Source organism: Ceratotherium simum, chromosome 16 (assembly GCF_057802395.1).
Source record: "Ceratotherium simum simum isolate JZ-2026a chromosome 16, ASM5780239v1, whole genome shotgun sequence".
Classification (NCBI taxonomy): domain Eukaryota; kingdom Metazoa; phylum Chordata; class Mammalia; order Perissodactyla; family Rhinocerotidae; genus Ceratotherium; species Ceratotherium simum.
Window position 1 is genome coordinate 38,202,601 of NC_141915.1, and position 19,108 is coordinate 38,221,708.

General features: G+C 48.4%; 1 protein-coding gene across 1 annotated transcript; it reads right to left on the minus strand.

The window, feature by feature from the left end:
- Positions 1-7,749: 7,749 nt before the first annotated feature.
- TBX21 (T-box transcription factor 21) lies at positions 7,750-18,783 on the minus strand. The gene is made up of 6 exons (XM_004434605.3): positions 18,195-18,783; positions 10,810-10,964; positions 10,337-10,458; positions 9,547-9,705; positions 9,349-9,410; positions 7,750-9,107 (listed from the first exon to the last, which is right to left on the minus strand). The coding sequence occupies exons 1-6, from the start codon at positions 18,683-18,685 to the stop codon at positions 8,489-8,491; spliced, it is 1,608 nt and encodes a 535-aa protein (XP_004434662.2). The 5' UTR covers positions 18,686-18,783; the 3' UTR covers positions 7,750-8,488.
- Positions 18,784-19,108: the final 325 nt, after the last annotated feature.

Consider the following 19,108-nt stretch of genomic DNA (forward strand, 5'->3'; position numbering starts at 1 on the left):
CAATTGGTGATCTAGGTTCTAGGTGATCTAGGAACAGGCTGGGTTTTGCTGAGTCTGAGAAAAGATTAAATTAGTGTTTAATCTACTTTAACATCTTGATCCCAACAGTTACTTTTATACCCAGCTATTTATAACTCTTGCCATTATTAATGCTTATAAAACAACATATTAAGACATGGCTGTAACCATAGACACTCACAAAGGCATTCATGTAAATCATAAGTACAGGTATTTAACCTTCCAGATCACTTTCTCCTTAGAAATCAGTCTTCGGTCATCCTCAAGTCAATATTCCATTACTAAGATAAATTTGGAAATCTCTCCCAGAGTACAGAATATAAGTTTTAAAAGAAGAAAATAAAGTACAGTCATGTACCACATAATGACATTCTGGTCAATGATGGACTGCATATATGACAGTGGTCCCACAAGATTAGTACGATGTAGCCTAGGTGTGTAGTAGGCTATATCATCTAGGTTTATGTAAGTACACTCTATGACGTTGGCACAGTGATGAAATCGCCTAATGACGCATTTCTCAGAATGCCATCATTAAGCGACACATGACTGTAATAGCAAGAGAAACAGAGAGTAGCGATCAAGTCAAAGAATTACAGATGCCCCTGAAAAACAACTACTAACTGGATGAGAGGTAATCAGAGATAAAATTAAAACTTTCCTAAAATGGGGAGGGGCAATTTATGAAGTTTGAAAGATTTATGTTTCCATTCAAAATCGACGAAGAGCATTCAGTTTAAAATTTGAATATTGCTTACTAAAATGATAATATAAGCATTTTCTTAATGTATGGAACCACAGAAGCAAAGAGAATAGCAGAGGGAAAGGAAGCAGACAATAAACGTCAACAAATCTTTGGAATATAGAAAGCAGATGGAGAAGTGGTATCTGATTAAGCAAGATGGAGTAACAACCTAAAATGCGGCTACACCCTGAAATGCCTACAAACAGGATTAACAATAAGTGAACTGATTTAACACCAAATAACCTTTAAAAGGCTCAGGATTTGGGAGTGTCAGGCACAGTGGGAGGTGGAGTGTCAGGCACAGTGGGAGGTGGAGTTGAGGCATGGTGCTGAAAATTGGTGGACTGGCTAAAAATCTGAAATCACGGATATCAAGATACTTGTGACTACTTCCCACCCTGCGTAGCCAAGCAACCACCCCACTACCACCACCACCTAAAAGGCCAGAGTGTTATTCTCTGGAGAAAATGAGAAGAACAGACATGGAACTTGGGGATACCAAGGACAGTGACTAAGAGAGGCGAGGCAAAGCTGAAAGTTTAAGTGAAAGTTTGTAAAAGAAAAATTAGATTCCTGATTTCTCTTCTCATATCCCACCCCTAGAATGCTGTCAGTCAGGGAGAAATTTGGAAGTCTCCCTAGGAGGACTGAATAATAGCTTAAGAGAAAAAACCTCTATACACTCCTCTTAGGTTTCGTTGTAAGGATTCCCAACCTAATAAACCAGCTCCCGGTGGTGTGGCAGTAAACGTTTAACGATCAGCAATCTAGGAGGAAGTATGCTCTTGCTTGTAGCATTTGTCGATTTCCAAGGTGTAAATATTCCCAAGGACAATTTCAAGCTACCAACACAATGTTGCTGAATGCAGATTTGGGAAATACACGCACATTTGGCTTTTGCAACCTGGTGCAAGCCAGCTCCAGCACACGGTTGCAAGTTCCCCCATCTGATCATCCTTCTACATCACCCTGAAGTGAAGCCCACTGGTTGATTAACCCCTCCCCATACACACACAAGAGCTTTCATGTAAACTTTTAGTGCCTTGCTCTTTTTCAGTTATCATTATTTTTATAGTGCTTCTTTCTTAAACATGAACAGTCAAGAATCACCCAATATTTGAGCAAAGCCTCCAATATGAAAGAGAAAGTCTAAAATAAACAAGTAGAGAAAGGAACTTTAAAAAAACAGAAATACTGCAAGAAGCAAAAGAAACCCCCCCTTCCAAATAATATATTTAGAGATATGAGAAGATATTTCATTCATAAAACAAGTATAGGGTGCTATAAAAACATCTGGAGAACAAGAGAGAATTCTTGGAATTAAAAACAAGACAGGAGCAATTTAAAAGTCAATAACAGAATGAGAAGATAAAAACTAGAAACTCTCTGAAAAATAATAAGAGAAGAAGGATTAATGTTAGGAAATAAAATTAGAGATCAGCCTAGGATATCTATCATATGATTAAAAGGAGTTGAGAAAAAAATGGATAAAAGGGAGACTTTCTAAGAACAAAGAACAGAGTCTCTGAATTGATAGGGCCCATTGAGTGCCCCAGAATAATAAATGAAAAAAAAAAAAGGTTTCAGATCAAGGCATATAATCTAGAATGTTCAAAACACTGGGGACAAAGAGAGGATCCAAACACCTAACACAAAGGATCATGAATCAAAATAGCACCAGACTTCTTAAGAGCAACACTGAAAACTAAGAGAAATGGAGGAATGTCTTGAAACTTGCAAGGGAAAATTATTTCCAACTAAGGCTTTTATACCCATCCAGTCAAGCTATCACTCAGATGTGCAAGTGAAATAAAGACATTTTCAGACATGTTAAAAATTCAGAAGTTTTACCTCCTGTGCACCAGAAAACTCCTTCAGAAAAAAAAAATGTCTTTCAGAAAAACAAGATAATGAACAAAGAAAGAAAAAGACATTTGATCCAGGAAACTGGAGATCCAACACAAGAAAGACATGAAGGGAATCCCTGGGCTATGATGAAGAAATACTTACTAATGAAAATACAAATACTAACGATGAAGAAAAGATCCCAGGACCGTGGCTAGGAAGCACATGCCATTTCTCCCATCCAGAGGGGTAATTATTTCCCTTCTCCTTGTGCATGGCTGGCCTTGAACAATAGAATGTAGTAGGAGTGATGCTGTCCTAGATTCAGGCCCAGCCCTTAGAGGCCTGGAAGCTTCTGTCTCACTCTTTTGGAGCCCTGAGCCAAGAAGTTGACTATATTGCTGGAGAGAAAATTCCAGCCACAACTTGGCGTTCCACATCTGTTGAATTGCAGGCAACATCTGTGGAAGAAATTTTCTCCAAGTTAGTCTTACGGGACTCCCACGGGTTAAAAGTCAAACATGACTTACAAACACCACCAAGCATGCGAGAAGGCAAATCCACTATGAGTGAGAATCAGAAGAAACAGTATACTTAGACAACACCCCTACCACTACCCTCCACAAAGACAGCAGACGTTGGAAATGTCAAATACAGAACACAGAATGGTTGTGTGTAGAATATTTACAGAAACAGCGCAATTATAAGGGAAAACATACAACAGGAAATCATCAGGATTGTACAAATTGGAAAAAATAGAACTTATAGAAATACAAAGCATAACATTGAAAAAAATTTAATGGACATATATAAAACAGTTATGAAAAGTACTTTGTAAACTGTAAAAAAAAAATCAGCATATTAGATGCTATTGAAAGTAGAATTAAACTAAAAGATATATCCCAGGAATTTATCTAGAGTGCAGCAGAGAGAGACTACAAGAACAAAAAATAATAGAGAGTTGTGAGACATTAACAATAGAATGAGAATGTCTGACGTCCATCTGACTGGAGTCCCAAAGGATGAAATTGGAAAGAATGTAAAGAAGTAATATTTAAAGAGATAATAACTGAGAAATTTCAGAATTGATGCAAACCACAAATACACCAATCCAGGAAGTACAATGTATCCCAAATATGATCAAGAAAAATAAATTCATACCTTGTCATATAGTGAATCTGTTGGACACCAAATATAAATAGAAGATCTGGAAAGCAGAAAGAGAAAGACAGCTTCCTACAAAAGAATGATAATTAGAGTAGCAGCAGATCTCTCAACAACAGAAGCCAGAAGGCAGTGGAATAACTTCTATAAAATAAGAAGAAATTACTATCCACTGAAAATTGTTTACTCAGCAAAACTACCATTCAATAATGGGGGGGATAATAATCTTTGTAAGAAACAAGCACACGAGGAATTTACAAAGAGATCCTCTCTAAAAGAACTCATAAAGGATTTAGTTTACAAAGTAGGAAAATGATCCCAGTAGAAGAGGTAGAAAAACAGGAAAAGTGGACAAAAGAATGGTAACATAAAGGTAAGCCCAAACAAGTACCGTCTCAATAAAGTAATACAGGCTTTTCTAATCTTGGGGGTTAAAAAAGAACTGAAATGTTCAAAATCGGTAAATTGAGAGAGAAAACAACAGTAAGTCAGGAGACAGAAGATCAGAGGTAAGGTGATTAAAATTGTTTTATTGACCATAAAGGAGGGAAAAATACCATCCAACACTAAGATTTTGTTAAGTTAAGTATGCATATTAAAATGTATAGAGTAACCACTAAAATAACAGACATAGATTACAGAAATGCCAAACCAGCGTAAGGGGAAGAGTGGAATAAAGACAGGGAAATCATCCCCAAAAGGCAAGAAACTAGCACTTGAAGTTCTGGCCAGCACAATAAGGGAAGAAAAAGAAATTAGAAGCATAATGATTAGAAAGGAGGAAATAAAAATGTCATTATTTGAAATAATCTGATTAGCCATAGATAAAATAATGAATTTATAGAAAACCACTAAAAAATAATAAGAGAGTTAGGAAAGTGGCTGGATCTTATGATCAGCATACAAAAAACAATTATAATTCTATATACCAGTAAGAAACAGTTAGGAAACATGTATTTTTAAAAGATACCTTTTATAGAGAAAAGAAACTTAAGAATACATCTTATAAAAGATGTACAAGATATACTCTTATAAATTGTAAAACTTTCTGAAGGACTTTAAGGATAACCTAAATGAAGAAATATTCCATGTTCATGCAGAGAAAGATAATATAAAGATATACATATGTACTATACATAGTATTTAAATATATATACGCACACACATATACATATACTTTTTATAAAGTTCAAAACAACTAAAACTACATAACATAATAATTAGATATACAAAGTGTTAACAATTTTAAAAAGCAAGAAAAGGATAGGGGTGGGCCTTGTGGCCTAGAGGTTAAGTTCCATGAGCTCCACTTCAGCTGCCTGGCTCTGTTCCGGGGCACAGACCTACACCACTCATTGGTGGCCATGCTGTGGTGACCCACATACAAAATAGAGGAAGATTGGCACAGATGTTAGCTTAGGGTGATTCTTCCTCAAGCAAAACGAGGAAGATTGGCAACAGATGTTAGCTCAGGGTGAACCTTCCTTAGCAAAAAAAAAAAGGATAAACAAAATTCAGGATACTAGTTATCTATAAGGAAAGGCAGGAAATGGGATGGGGTAATACATAGCTAGCTACAATATTATTAGTGTTTCCGTTCTTGAGTTGTGTGGTGGGTTAATGAGTGATCATCATATTTACAAATAAATGGAAAATATTTTAAGTAACGACTCTTAAGATGTGTTTTTTTGTTTGTTTGTTTGTTTGTTTGAGGAAGATCTGCCCTGAGCTAACATCTGCCAATCCTCCTCCTTTTGCTGAGGAAGACTGGCCCTGGGCTAACGTCCGTGCCCATCTTCCTCCACTTTATATGGGACGCCGCCACAGCATGGCTTGACAAGCGGCACGTCAGTGCACGCCCGGGATCCAAACCAGCGAACCCCGGGCCACCCAGCGGAGTGCGTGCACTTTAACCGCTTGTGCCACCGGGCCGGCCCCTAGGATGTTTTTAAATCCATTAGTTTGCTGCTTGACAAACACATAACCACAACAAAAATGAAACTAAGACATTATCAACTAAAAATGAGAATATTTATCAGATGAATTCAAACAAAAACAAAGCACAAGTTGGAATATTAATGCCATATCATATAATATTTAAGGTAAAGTACATCACATTAACTAAAGACTCTTGTGTGTGTGTGTATATATATGAATAAAATATATTCATATGTATTCAGTAAAATAAATATATTGTTTAGTTATCTATATATTCAGTAAAAGGTACACTTAACAGTGAAGAAATAATAGCAATGAACCTTTATGACACAGCATCAAAACACATGCAGCCACACTTCTGGGAAAATGGCGGAGTATGGCTTGATCATAACTCCCTTCATTTCATAGCTAATGAAGTGAACCAAAACCATTTAAAAACAGTGGGGGAAAAGAGTATTATAATTGCCAACAGCAGTTTCCCAAGAAAGGAAATAGGCCCCACTTAATACCATTAACTGCAGAGAGTGACAGCCAGAGGGTGGGCAGGGGGAGGAATAATCCACACTCACAAAGGGCAACATGGCAGAATTCCTGATGTCATTTATGAAATTATGAGCTTCCAAATCCAGAAAGCATGGAACCAAATCTGTCTCCTTACCTTTTCCTTCTTCTGATTAGATACTGATGAAGACCTCTGGGCAGGGACCAGTAAAGGAGGGCCGTGAGCTGTGTAACAAAGCGAAGTTTTCCAGGCTCCAGACAGAACTGGGAGAACACCCCAAAGCCCACAGTGGGGTTCCCGCATTAGAATGGGGTGCTCCCTGGACCAGACAAGGCACACATAGTCATCCAACCTCTCCACCTTTCCCATCAGCTTCCTTCCTAACCTGAGGGCGCTCTTTCAGGAAACATTTCTTATTATGAAGAAAAATTTGTCTTGAGTTCAGCAATCCCCATCATTTGTTTTTTCCCCCAAAGCCCTAGTAGATAGTTGTATGTCATAGCTGCACATCCTTCTAGTTGCTGTATGTGGGATGCGGCCTCAGCATGGCCAGAGAAGCGGTGCGTCGGTGCGCGCCCGGGATCCGAACCCGGGCTGCCAGTAGCAGAGTGTGCGCACTTAACCGCTAAGCCATGGGGCCGGCCCAGCAATCCCCATCATTCACTTGAGAGTTTTGGGGGTCTTGATGGTTTGATGGTTTTTTTTTTTTTTTTGGTATTATTAAATTCTGTTGACTAAAATTCAATAGTTTTCATTAAGAAAAAGCATTTTCAGTATGATTCCAATTTTATAAAAGTATTTCTATCTAACCCATCTAATGTTAATAATTATTGACGAGTGGTAAGATTTGGGATAATTTATTGCTGTTTTTATACTTTTCTGCATTGCTTAAATTCTTTAAAAGCAGCATGTATCACACACAGTTCAGGTGTGTAGAGAGAGAAGCAGAGCTGGAAGATGATAACACAACAGTTTACACCCTGAGTGCTCACCGGTTATCAGACACTGTTCTCAACCCTTTACATGTATTAGGTTGAACCACATAAAATTGCCAATATTTGGCTGTTCTTGATTTATAAAAACAGCAATTCCATGTGGTCCAATTTACATTTACTCCTTTAATCCTTGAACAACCCTAAGATGAAGATGGGGGGCCAAAGTTGCTCGAAATGCAGAGAGATATCAAGGACCATCCTTCCCCGAAGAGTCCCCACCCCACCCCAGCCCCGCTCCGGCCTTGCCCTCTCACCCCCTCCACAGGGCAGGGGGCACACGCAGGCCCAGGGATGGTTCTCTATCCCAGGACACCTGAAGAGGTGGCATCAACCACCAACCTGAGCGCTGAAGGCAGGACACGTGGCCCTGCGATAACTGAGTTCATCCGCTGAGTGAAGCCACTTCAGGTTTCGAGGAAGTGCAGGTTCTTCGGAACTTCAGGTTCTGTTCTCGAGCCAACAGAACAGCTTTGGTGCACTCGCAATTCCCAGTGGAGTCTCCACCCATGGCCCTCACCCGGGCGCCGAAACAGGACACGCTCAACAGTTTCATGTTTATTTTCAGAAAGTGATGAAGACAAAAGAAATATATCCAGACACCACTCTCTGTACAATAAATAGCCTCCCCCATTCCAAAAAACAGAAAAAAGAAGAGAGTATGCGCACACCCTCCCCCCAAGACTTTGCTTCTTGAGATGTGCACCATCCCCCCTTCCCAGCCCCTTCCTCAGGACCCCACTGTCTCTGAGCAGGTGGGGCCCAGGCCAGCTCCCCAAAGTCCCTGAGTCCTCTCCCTGGCCTTGGCTGGCTGACTGTTAGAAAAATCCATGGATCTTTATTTTCAGAACCGGGATTAACACATACACAAACAAAAATGCTCAAAGTTATTCCACAAAGGAAGAGAGTTTCCAGTTCCAGGCTTTTGCCCCCTGACCCCCAGCCCCCTCCCCCAGAAGAGAGGAAGCTCCTTTGTGTCCAAGGCCTCCTGTTCTCTGTTCTCTGTTCTCCAGCTGGGAACTCACAGCCAGAAGCAGCACCAGGTAAATGATCATAGTTAGGGCAAAGGAAGGAGCGGGGGACATGCCTCTCAGGTTTCACTGTGGGCCAGGAAGCAGCAAGTGAACCCCAGAATCCTTCTTGGGCCCCCTCTTCCTTGACCAACTACAAAAGGAGAAGGGACAGAGGGAGCTGCAGACCGCTCAGTCCTGAGTCCGTTGTCTAGTTAGTTGGTGTCCTCCAACCTAGTAACGCTGTTTCTGTTCCTTTCATCACATCATCTGCTCAATTGGGAAAATAGTTATAAAACTGGCCTTCGGTTTCCTTATCAAAAGGAGAAGGGGCCCCAGCAGGGGAGGAGCTGTCCCCACTGGAAGGATAGGGGGACACACGCCTCCTCTTAGAGTCTCCTTCCCCTAGTCCTGAGTCACCAGACTCTGGCCGGATGGAGGTGATCTCGGTCCACAACGAGGGGGGGCCCTGGTCCTCTGGCCCCCGCCCCTCTGAAGATCCAGGGCCAGGTTCCATGGGCAGAGTCCGCATGGGGCGGAACCAGCTGGCTGGGCCCATCTTGGGAGGGTACTGAGGGGCCACAGGCCAGCCAGCTCCAGGCGCCAGGACCTCCTGGCTTCGGTAGTAGGACATGGTGGGCCCGGGGGCAGAGGATAGGAATGCAGGCTTCATGCTGACTGCTCGGAACTCGGCCTCATAGCTGTGGTCCCGGGGAGCCCCCAGCCAGTAAGGCTGGGGAACCACATCCTTGGCCTGGCCGGGAAGGTCGGAGTAGAAACGGCTGGGAACAGGATACTGGTTGGGTAGGAGAGGAGAGTAGTGGTCTCCCCCAAGCAATTGACAGTTGGGTGCAGGCGGGGAGGGCACGCTGGTGTCAACAGACGAGTACATGCTAAAAAAAAAATAGGCGGCAAGAACACAGGGGTCACTAGCAGAACCGGTCACCTACGAGCCTGCCAGTTGCAAGTCCCTCCCCAGACCCTCCTTCCCTGGCCTGCCCTCCAGCACCCACCCCACCCTCTCCCATCCTCAGGGGCAGCGAGGGAATTGCTGAGCACATGTCTACAGCCTCAGTCTCAGGAGGGACCAAGAGGAGGCCTCTGCAAAGGCGAGTTGAACCCAGTAGCACTTACGACTCAAAGTTCTCCCGGAATCCTTTGGCAAAAGGGTTATTATCAATCTTCAGCTGAGTAATCTAGAAAGAGGGGAAACAGAGTCACCTGAGCTCTGAGTCTGGCCTAGGGAACTTCCAAAATCTCTCCCAAGGGAGACGGGGGGCTGCATTCTCCCCATCCCAGGCTCAGGCCCACACTGAACCAGGCAGCCCTCACCTCAGCATTCTGGTAGGCGGTCACAGCAATAAACTGGGTTTCTTGGAAAGTAAAGACATGCGCGTTGGGGGCGTTGCCGGCTGCCTCTGGCTCGCCATCATTCACCTCAACGATGTGCAGCCGGGGCTGGTACTTATGGAGGGACTGGAGCACAATCATCTGACAGAGGGAGAGAGAACAAGATGTTTACGGGGGTGGGGAGGAGGGATTTCGAAGGATCTCCCGCCCCCACCCCCACCCAAGTCTGGCCCTATGGCCAAGCTAGAAAGGACCCTGAGGTCATCACGTTCATTCCCCTGTCCTGCCACCTCCCATGTAACTTCTCCCATGCCTTCCAGCTCCAGTCCCCAGCCTCTTCACAGCACCAGTTCTGTCCTCTTGCCCCATTTCCTACCCCTAGATGTCCACTGTGACCAAGGTATTAGCACAAACAGCTTTTCAGGGATAAGGGCCCTTTTAGTAGGATTGCTCAACTCAGAGAAACTCTGCAACCACTCCGTGGGACCGCTGGCTCTAACTCTACGCCCAGCACAGTACACAAGCGATGGCAGCTCGGGATTCCATGAAGAAACCCCCAGGCTGGCTTAGCCCATGTTGGCCTGAATGTGACCCCCTGTCTGCCCCTGAGATTCAGCTTCCTCCCATCTCATCTTCCCCTCAAGGTGGGTGGAAAAGAACCAGAGTCAGAGAGCACTCTGTTCTTACAGAACAGAGTCAGCCCTCAGGACCCCTTGCAGCCCTGGGGATGGGGGGGGGGCAGGGCTAGCCCCTGAGGAGGAGTCCCACCCACCTGGGTCACATTGTTGGAGGCCCCCTTGTTGTTCGTGAGCTTTAGTTTCCCGAATGAAACTTCCTGGCGCATCCAGTGGGCTCCAGTGTTGGGGGAATCTGGGTGCACGTACAGGCGGTTTCCTGTAGACAGTGAACCTCTTTGGCATGCAGCCCCTGGGACCAGACCCCTGATGGTGTGGGGCTTCTTTGCCTGTTCTGAGGGGGATGTCAAAAAGGTTGCAGGAGGAAGACCAGATGGGGCAGGGCAAGGGGAGGTGTAGGCAGAGGACTAAGCAGAAGACAAGCTAGTGCAAAGTAGAAAAGAGATGACAGAACGGAAGCGAGAAGTGGATGAATGGGGTGGGATGGGGGGATGAGACGGGGAATTAAATCCTGGGGTGGGGCAGGGACTTGGGGGTTCCTCCTGGATCCACCAGGGGGCGCCCAGTCTTGGAGAAAAAGAGTGCCCACCGCTCCCAAGGGGGCGCATACCTGGCATGCTGCCCTCGGCCTTTCCACACTGCACCCACTTGCCGCTCTGATACCGCCAATGGTGCTGGTCCACCAAGACCACGTCCACAAACATCCGGTAATGGCTGGTGGGCTCCAGCCCGGCCACAGTAAATGACAGGAATGGGAACATTCGCCTGGGGAGGACAGAGAGACCCACCAACATCCATTAGTCCCCAACCCCACAGGCAGCCACCCCTGTGCAAAGGCCATCAGTGGTGTGCTGCAGCTGGCCTCCACACCTCACGAGAGCCAAGTGAAAATGTTCAGGAAGTTTGCCAGCCAGTTATTAAACACAGACATAATTAAAAATTAAATTATATAAACTTACAATTAAATACGTTATACTATAAACCAAGATAATAAACACTTAAAAATCATCACTTCCCGATTCTTTTACTACATTTTACTATTATCTCTGCTCTTGAGGTTATTTACCGCTATCGTACCTGTAATGGTGCAAATACTATATAATGCGCGCTACTGCACGTCTCTTCCCAACTCAATGTCTCACTGATACCACGTCGGCAGCTTGAAATCAGCTATCGTAGGAGTATTTACACCACAGAAATCAGCAAACACTACAAATCAGGGCTTTTAAAGATGTTTTGCTTTCAGAGAGGCAGTTGCTGGACGTTAGCTGCACAGCACTGTCTCTAACCTAAGGAAGGAAGTTTGCTTCCTAGGGAGGAGCAAAGCCACAAGCCAGCCCCCTACAGGCTGTTCCTAGTAGGTCCTCAGGACTCAGCCCCCTGAGCCCCAGTCTGGCCTGAGTCTGCCATCCATCCTCTCCACTGTGGCTCTCATGGTGCTAACACACTCCTAGCCCCATGGCACCCATTCACAGGCTCTCCCTGACCCATCCTCCTGGGCCTGATGTCTGTAGTATGGCCTGCCCCAGGGCTGGGCCTTCAGAGAAGAAGCTAAGGTCCTAGGTGGAGCTTCCCATCCACCTGAAAGAGAACTCTATCGAGCACAGTTCTCATGCTCAAAGTACTGGTTCCCAGGAAAACTGGAGGAAGTTGAGGTTGGGATGCTGCATTATTGTACCAGAGTATAATTCCGAGAAAGAAGCACTTCTATACCACAACCATCACCACCCCCATCACCACTACCACTACAATTATCCCCTCCACCATCACCACCATCACTAGAACCATTACCACCACCATCACTACAACCACCATCTACACTATCACCACCATCACTACAACCACCACCTCTACCATCACCACCACCATCTCTATAACCATCACCACCACCATCACCACCATCACTACAACCACCACCTCCACCATCACCACCATCACTACAACCATTACCACCACCATCACTACAACCACCACCTCTACCATCACCACCACCATCTCTATAACCATCACCACCACCATCACCACCATCACTACAACCACCACCTCCACCATCACCACCATCACTACAACCATTACCACCACCATCACTACAACCACCATCTACACTATCACCACCATCACTACAACCACCACCTCCACCATCACCAGCACCATCTCTACAACCATCACCACCACCATCATCACCATCACTACAACCACCACCTCCACCATCACCACCACCATCTCTATAACCATCACCACCACCATCATCACCATCACTACAACCACCACCTCCACCATCACCACCACCATCTCTACAACCATCACCACCACCATCATCACCATCACTACAACCACCACCTCCACCATCACCACCACCATCTCTATAACCATCACCACCACCATCATCACCATCACTACAACCACCACCTCCACCATCACCACCACCATCTCTACAACCATCACCACCACCATCATCACCATCACTACAACCACCACCTCCACCATCACCACCACCATCTCTACAACCATCACCACCACCATCATCACCATCACTACAACCACCACCTCCACCATCACCACCACCATCTCTACAACCATCACCACCACCATCATCACCATCACTACAACCACCACCTCCACCATCACCACCACCATCTCTACAACCATCACCACCACCATCATCACCATTACTACAACCACCACTTCCACCATCACCACCCCCGTCACCATCATCAGCTCTACCAGCACCAATGCCATCACCAGCTCCAATGGCTTAGCCTTTCTCTTCTAACCCAAGCAGGAAGAGCAGAGTTTTCAGGACAGCAGAGCCAATCCTCATCAGAATTACTTTTTATTCCCACATACTTCTCTCCTCCTCCTACAGGAAGCACTGCCAGAGGGGAACAAAGGCACTGGTCCATGAATCAAGAAACCTGGGAATGGGAGACTTCCTGGGGCCTAGCAACACTTTTGGGTGGATCCTAGTCCCCAGAGGGTCCCAGAGAAACACCCCTAATAACCTTGGGAAGGTCTCCCGGGAGGGCCCAGTCACATTCCTGTCTTCCCCAGACTTTTCCTGGGCTGAGAAAGAGAGACTTACTGGCCCTATGACCTTGGATAAGTTAATTCCCAAACCAAACCTCAGTTTCTTCACCCATAAATGGAGTTAATAATTCCTGCCTACATTTCCTCTGAGAGCTGTTAAGAAGTTCAAAAGATGTGAAACTCAGCTCACCCTCTCTGCTTCCCACTCCCATCCCACCTTCCCCCAGGCCCAGAGCTGTCAAAGCCCTCTGGCCTGGCTAAAGGACCCTGAGCAAGAGTTCAGACTTCTGGTTTCAGGCCCTGGGTCCCAGGGGCTCAGCAGGCCAGTCAACTTGAGAAATCAAAGGTTAGGGATGAGGCCTTGAGCAATCGAGGGTGGAGGAATATTTTCAACCCATTTCTACCACCAACTCATTCTATGACGGTGGTCAGGTTACTCACACGTTTCTATAGGGTAACAGGTTCCTATCCAAACTGGAGGAATACAGGAAGAGAAGAAAACATATTCATTGAGCCTCTACCTCTACAGCAGTCAGTTCACTGAACCAGTCCTCTGAGATATAAAATGTTATTTCCAATTTTATACTCGAAGAAAATGAGGCTCAGAGAGGTTTGGCAACAGCTCCCTGGCGGGAGAGCAGAGCCAGGGTCTCCTGACGGCAGAGTGCATGCTGTGGTCTCCATCCCTACAGCTGCTGCTTATCGCTAGTAGAGGGACACGGAGGAGACACAGGAAGTAGACGGGGAAAAGAGAGAGGAGAAGGGAGGTCTCAATTTCACCCTAAAAGTCTAGAATCACCACCAGCTGGCATCCCAAAATAGCCCCTGATTTACACGACACTTTGCTGGGAAGGAACAGGGAGTGGAGATGGGTCTGGGACCCCAAAAAGCCCACTTACCATTCCAGCCTCAGAAGACAGGGTCCAAGACCCCAAAATCCTCTGCTGCCCCTACAGACCAACCCACCTTGAAATGATTCGTAGGGTCATCATATCCCTCCCCCGGCCTGAACACCTCTGACATGCTCCAATTCACCGGCACTAAAAGTGCAAATTAAAAGGAGATGGTTTTCGTCAGTCACGTTGGCAAAATGTTTAAAAATCGATAATACCTAATGCTGATGAGCCTAAAGGAAAATGGGTCCTCTCGTCCACTATTGGTGGGTGTGTAAACTGATTCCCCCCTTTTAGGAGGGGATTCAGCAATGCCTTGTACCTATCAAAAGGCAAAATGAGCTCGGGCGTCCCAGGATTTCCTCCTCCCACCCACCCCAGACCACTTAATAGAAATCAGACAGCCACCAGCAAACAGCCGAACATAAAGCAAAGCCGGTTTCACCTGCTGCAAGAGAGATGAAGCCAGCCAGCCCTAAATAAAGCTAAAAAAATTTTTTTTTCATCTAAAAAGTTCTTGGAGTTAGGAACGTGGAGAAAGGAAAACCACAATGGCTGTGAGGCCAGTGATCGAGGACTGTGTGGGACCGAAACGGTTTTATCAACCCGTAACTTCACACACACAGACACAAATGCAAATTGAGCTCCTTAACAACGGAGCTACCCAAAGTTATCTTAATTATAATAATCAACTAATCACACCCAGAAAAGTGGGGATTGCCAGCAATTAATGCACACCCACACATCCACACACAGACACCAGCTCTCTCTTCCTCTACTGAGAATGTCTACCATCCACTCTCGTATGCTTGCCAACACCTTCACAGCACACGTACGCTGCCACGCAGAAACACAAGTCCAGGGGGGCACTATCAGGCACCCCAAGTCTCCACAAACGTATAAACTTGGACACCGAAAGTCTCCAGGTGGTCCACCCATCATTTTGGCCCCAATTTCCGCCCCCAGCCCCATCTGAACGGCCTGGATCAGTCTTTGGACCGGGGAATCACCCCCCTGCTCCCCACCCCATTCCTGCCCATGGGGGAGAGCGAGACTGTGTCATTTGTCCACACTGAGGGATGGGTCTAGGGTGGGTGGGAGAGGAAGGATCTGGGAGGGAGTGAGTCAGCCCAGGGCGAAAGGCTGTGGGGCTGTGAGTGGGCCTGGGCTGGAAGGATTTTTCAAAAAGGAAGAAGGCCGTGGGTGATGCGGTGGTGACTGGCAGGTCACTGGAACCCACGGAGGGACAGGCTGGCCCACCAAAGCAGGAAGACAGAAAGGGAGCTGCTCTCTGAGCCCAAGTCTTCCTTTTCAGAAGCTAGTAGCAGGAGGAAATGGCCACCAACTTCCCAGTCACTGGAGCCCAAGCTGAGATATGGGGTGATTCAGGGCCGGTGCGACGGAATTGGGGGTGGTGTGTCCTCTGTCCCCTCTGCCCCAGCATGCAGTCCCTGAGGCCTGATCCAAGGGGAGGCATCAAAGGAAATGGTGACGGGCCACTGCCCCTCCCAACAGGGACCCTGAGGTGCCTGAAGTAGTCCCTCAGCATGGATGGAATGTGTGAAGATTGTAAAACACACACACGCTTGTGAAACAATCAGGGAAATTGGATGATATTCGGGAATTTCTTTTCAGGTTTGCTAATGGTACCGTGTTTATTTTTAAAAAGCCATTTTTAGAGGTGCACAGAGAAATATTTAAGAATGAAATAACGTAGTGTCTAGGACTTAATGATTACGTACTCTATCACTAATACAGTTGCAGACCAGAGGGGTAGAAGTGAGTGAGGATAAAGAAACAAGACGGGACCAGCGTTGACAACTGTTGAAGCGGGTGGTGGGTAGATGGAGGCCTGTTACATTTCTCTCTTCACTTTTGTATTTTTGAAAATTTTGGAGAATTTTCATAATAAAACAAAGTAGGTGTATGGACATAAAAGGGAGACAACGAAACTTCTCAAGAGAGAATTATTCAGCAGGAACATAAAAGAAAGAAACAGGCAGAGATGGCGATCCACACTCAGAGATTACCGCCCTAAAAAGCCTGCGTGTAGACCCGCAGTCAGCCCAGCACCCAGCTTGGCACCCTCCAGAGCCCTGAAGCGCTGGCTGATGATCCGTCCACCCCATCCCTCGAGACTGGAGAGGCAGAGGCCTGGCAGCAGGCTGTGGGCAGACCCCGGCCAGCTCCCAGGGTGGGAACGCTTCCTGACCACACAACAGAGGGGAGGCTACTAGATAGACCGGCACCTCAGTGCCTGCAGCTGTAAAATGGGGAGACCACTTGGCCTGCCTAGCGCACAGTGAAATAATGGAAGTGAAAGCAGCTGAATACATCAAGGCCTTTGGACAGTACGGGAGGCAGTTTCAACTCCCGGCCGAGGGGGGCCGAGAAAGAAACCCAGGCTGATACCATCTGGGTTCTGGTGCCAGTTCTGCCAGCGACAGGTGTGCTGTGTGGCCTCAGAAGAGTCGCTTACTGTCTCTGGGCCCGTTTCCCTCTCTCTGCAGGGAGGAGACTGGACAGGATCTTCTGGGTCCCCTCCAATTCAGACAGGATGGGACGAGAAGCCTGGGCTGTGCCTGGGTGTACTCAGACAAGCCGAGGGGTCGGGGGAGCAGAGGGGAAACATCAGAAGGCTTAGGAGATGAAGGCCGTGCCATAAAAGAAAATGCCAACTTTCCCGGGTTCATCCCAGGGAAAGGGGAACAGCTTAGCCACTTGAAGCCAATTGTGGGTGGTGGACAGGTCCCTCAATCCCAGGCCACCCCACAGAAACCATCGGGAGGGAAGAATGTTCCAGCAATGCCCAGATTGAATGCCAACCCCGAGGCCCAGCATGGCCTCTCTCTCATCCTCCCCAAGCCCCATACTCGGTATCCACTCTTCAACACTTCCTGAGTCCACTAGTGACACAGGCCCGCCACACAGAGGTCCTCCCTGGTCACCTGCCCACACGGGCCCCCAGTGGGGAGGGCAGACGCACACTCGCACACACCAGACACCGGCAGGGCCCACTCCGAGTGTTGCTTACTAAACAAATACCACATAAGTCAAGAGTTTCTCTTTCTTTCCCCGTGAAGGAGGCTCTCTCCGGAAGCAGCACCCTCAGCCCCAAACCCTACTCCACATGCACTGGGCTCAGGGGATCCTTACCCACCGAGCCATGGGGCTCCCCCTCCCAAATTTCCGCAGGCTGATGGTGAATATCTGGACAGGCGTGTGGGCAGGCTTTCAGGGGACAGACCTTGAAGGGTGCAGAGTGTGGGACTGGCTGAAGCTATGGCTTAGATTCACCTGCTCAGGCCCATGAGCATTTGTGCCCTCAGGCAGGGGCCTGTACCTGGAAGGATCTGGGCCCCCACACACTTTACCACCCCCAACACACACACACACATACACACACACACACACACACCAGGCATATGATCTCAAAGTACTACCGGAAGGGAAACTTGGCGACTGCTTCTCCATGTCACCAAATCCCAGCCTTACCTCCTCCCCCCAAAGCTGACATGTGCACAACAGCAGCAAAGGCCTGGGAGAAGTGGGCACAGCCCCACGCCCATGAAGGCTGGGTTACTGTCCGGCAAGCACGCTGCAAGACTCTGCCCTCCCCTCCATTTCCCCACACACAGGGGCTAAGAGGTGTCCTGCCCTGTCAGACCCACAACACACGCTCCCCCTCTGCCCACTGCGACCCCCACTCAGGCAGAGCGCAGGGGCACACACAAACTCGGGGTGAACTACAGGCACCCCTCCCGTAACCCATGACAACTTCTCATTGCGCCCACTCTCGTCCATCTCTCTTTCCGAGTTCTGCCTGTTGGTGTCAAGTCCTAGAAGTGATACGGTTAACAGAAGTAAACAACCCCCAGAACTTTCCTGTCCGCACTACAACTCCCTCTCCCTCCCCTCAAAGCCTAAGCCCAAACTGTGTGGGACACGGAGACACCAGCAAAGTCTAGACAGAAAAAAAGAGAAGAAAACACGTCCTTGTTCCGGCGGGCGGGCGGGCCAAGGCTCCCACCTGCTGGCGGGGCGGCTCGCGCTCCCCGGCGCCTGGCTCACTCACCGGCCCTGCTTAGTGATGATCATCTCCGTCTGGTGCTGATTAAACTTGGACCACAACAGGTGGTTGTTGAGCGCGACTCGCAGCTTCCCGGACACCTCCAGCCCCGCCGGCAGTGCATAGTCCTCGCGCGCCCCGGGGTAGAGGCCGGCGCGCGGGTCCGGGGCCGCGTAGCCGTCCCCCGGCTGGTAGCCCTCGGCGCCCGCCGTCGGCGGGAAGGGCTCGCCCGCCCCGGGGAAGCCGGCGGCCTGGGGCCGGGGCGGGTAGGCGTAGGCTCCGAGGAAGCGGCCCGGCGGGGCGGGCACTAGGGCGCCCCCCGCGTAGGGCGCCCCCAGGCTGGCGCCCCCGCGACGGTCGACTGCGTCCTGCGAGCCGGGCTCCGAGTAGAAGTAGCGGTTCTGTGGGTCGGCGCCCGGCGCCCGGCCCTCGTCGCTCGCAGGCATCGGCTCGGTGCCCGTCAGCATGTCTCCGCAGCCCGGCTCCACGATGCCCATCCGGGGCGGGCTGGTACCTTCCCGCAGCCGTCGAGGACCGGCCCCTTTCCGCGCGGGGGCGGCCGAGAGGGTCGGGTGGGCCAAGGCGGGCGGGGGCGGGGCGGGGTCCCGGGGGCGGGGGCCCCACCGGAGCCCGGGCTCGGACGCCTGGGTCCTGCGCCCGCGTTTGGCGGGCGCGCGGCTGCTCCCGGGCTCCCTCTCCAGCGGGCCGCTGTCACTAGCATCGCGGCGCCTTTGCTGTGGCTTTATGAAGCTCTCCGGGTCCCCCCTCCCCCCCAACCCCGCCACCTCGGCCCCGCCCCGCCTCACCCCGCCCCCTCGTGGCTAATACTCGGCAAATTCTACGCGGCCGGCGGGCGAGGACTGGAGGGCCCCCACGGTGGAGACGAGCAAGTCCCCGCGTGCCTCGTAGTTCGCGCTGAA

What these genes read in the sequence shown, in the direction of transcription:
- TBX21 (XM_004434605.3), bottom strand. Translation starts at nt 18,685, where the DNA reads ATGGGCATCGTGGAGCCGGGCTGCGGAGACATGCTGACGGGCACCGAG. An exon ending in CCTCCAACAATGTGACCCAG is followed by an intron (nt 9,706 to 10,336) that starts GTGGGTGGGACT and finishes TCCCTCTGTCAG; the next exon opens with ATGATTGTGCTCCAGTCCCT. An exon ending in TTCCGGGAGAACTTTGAGTC is followed by an intron (nt 9,108 to 9,348) that starts GTAAGTGCTACT and finishes TTTTTTTTTTAG; the next exon opens with CATGTACTCGTCTGTTGACA.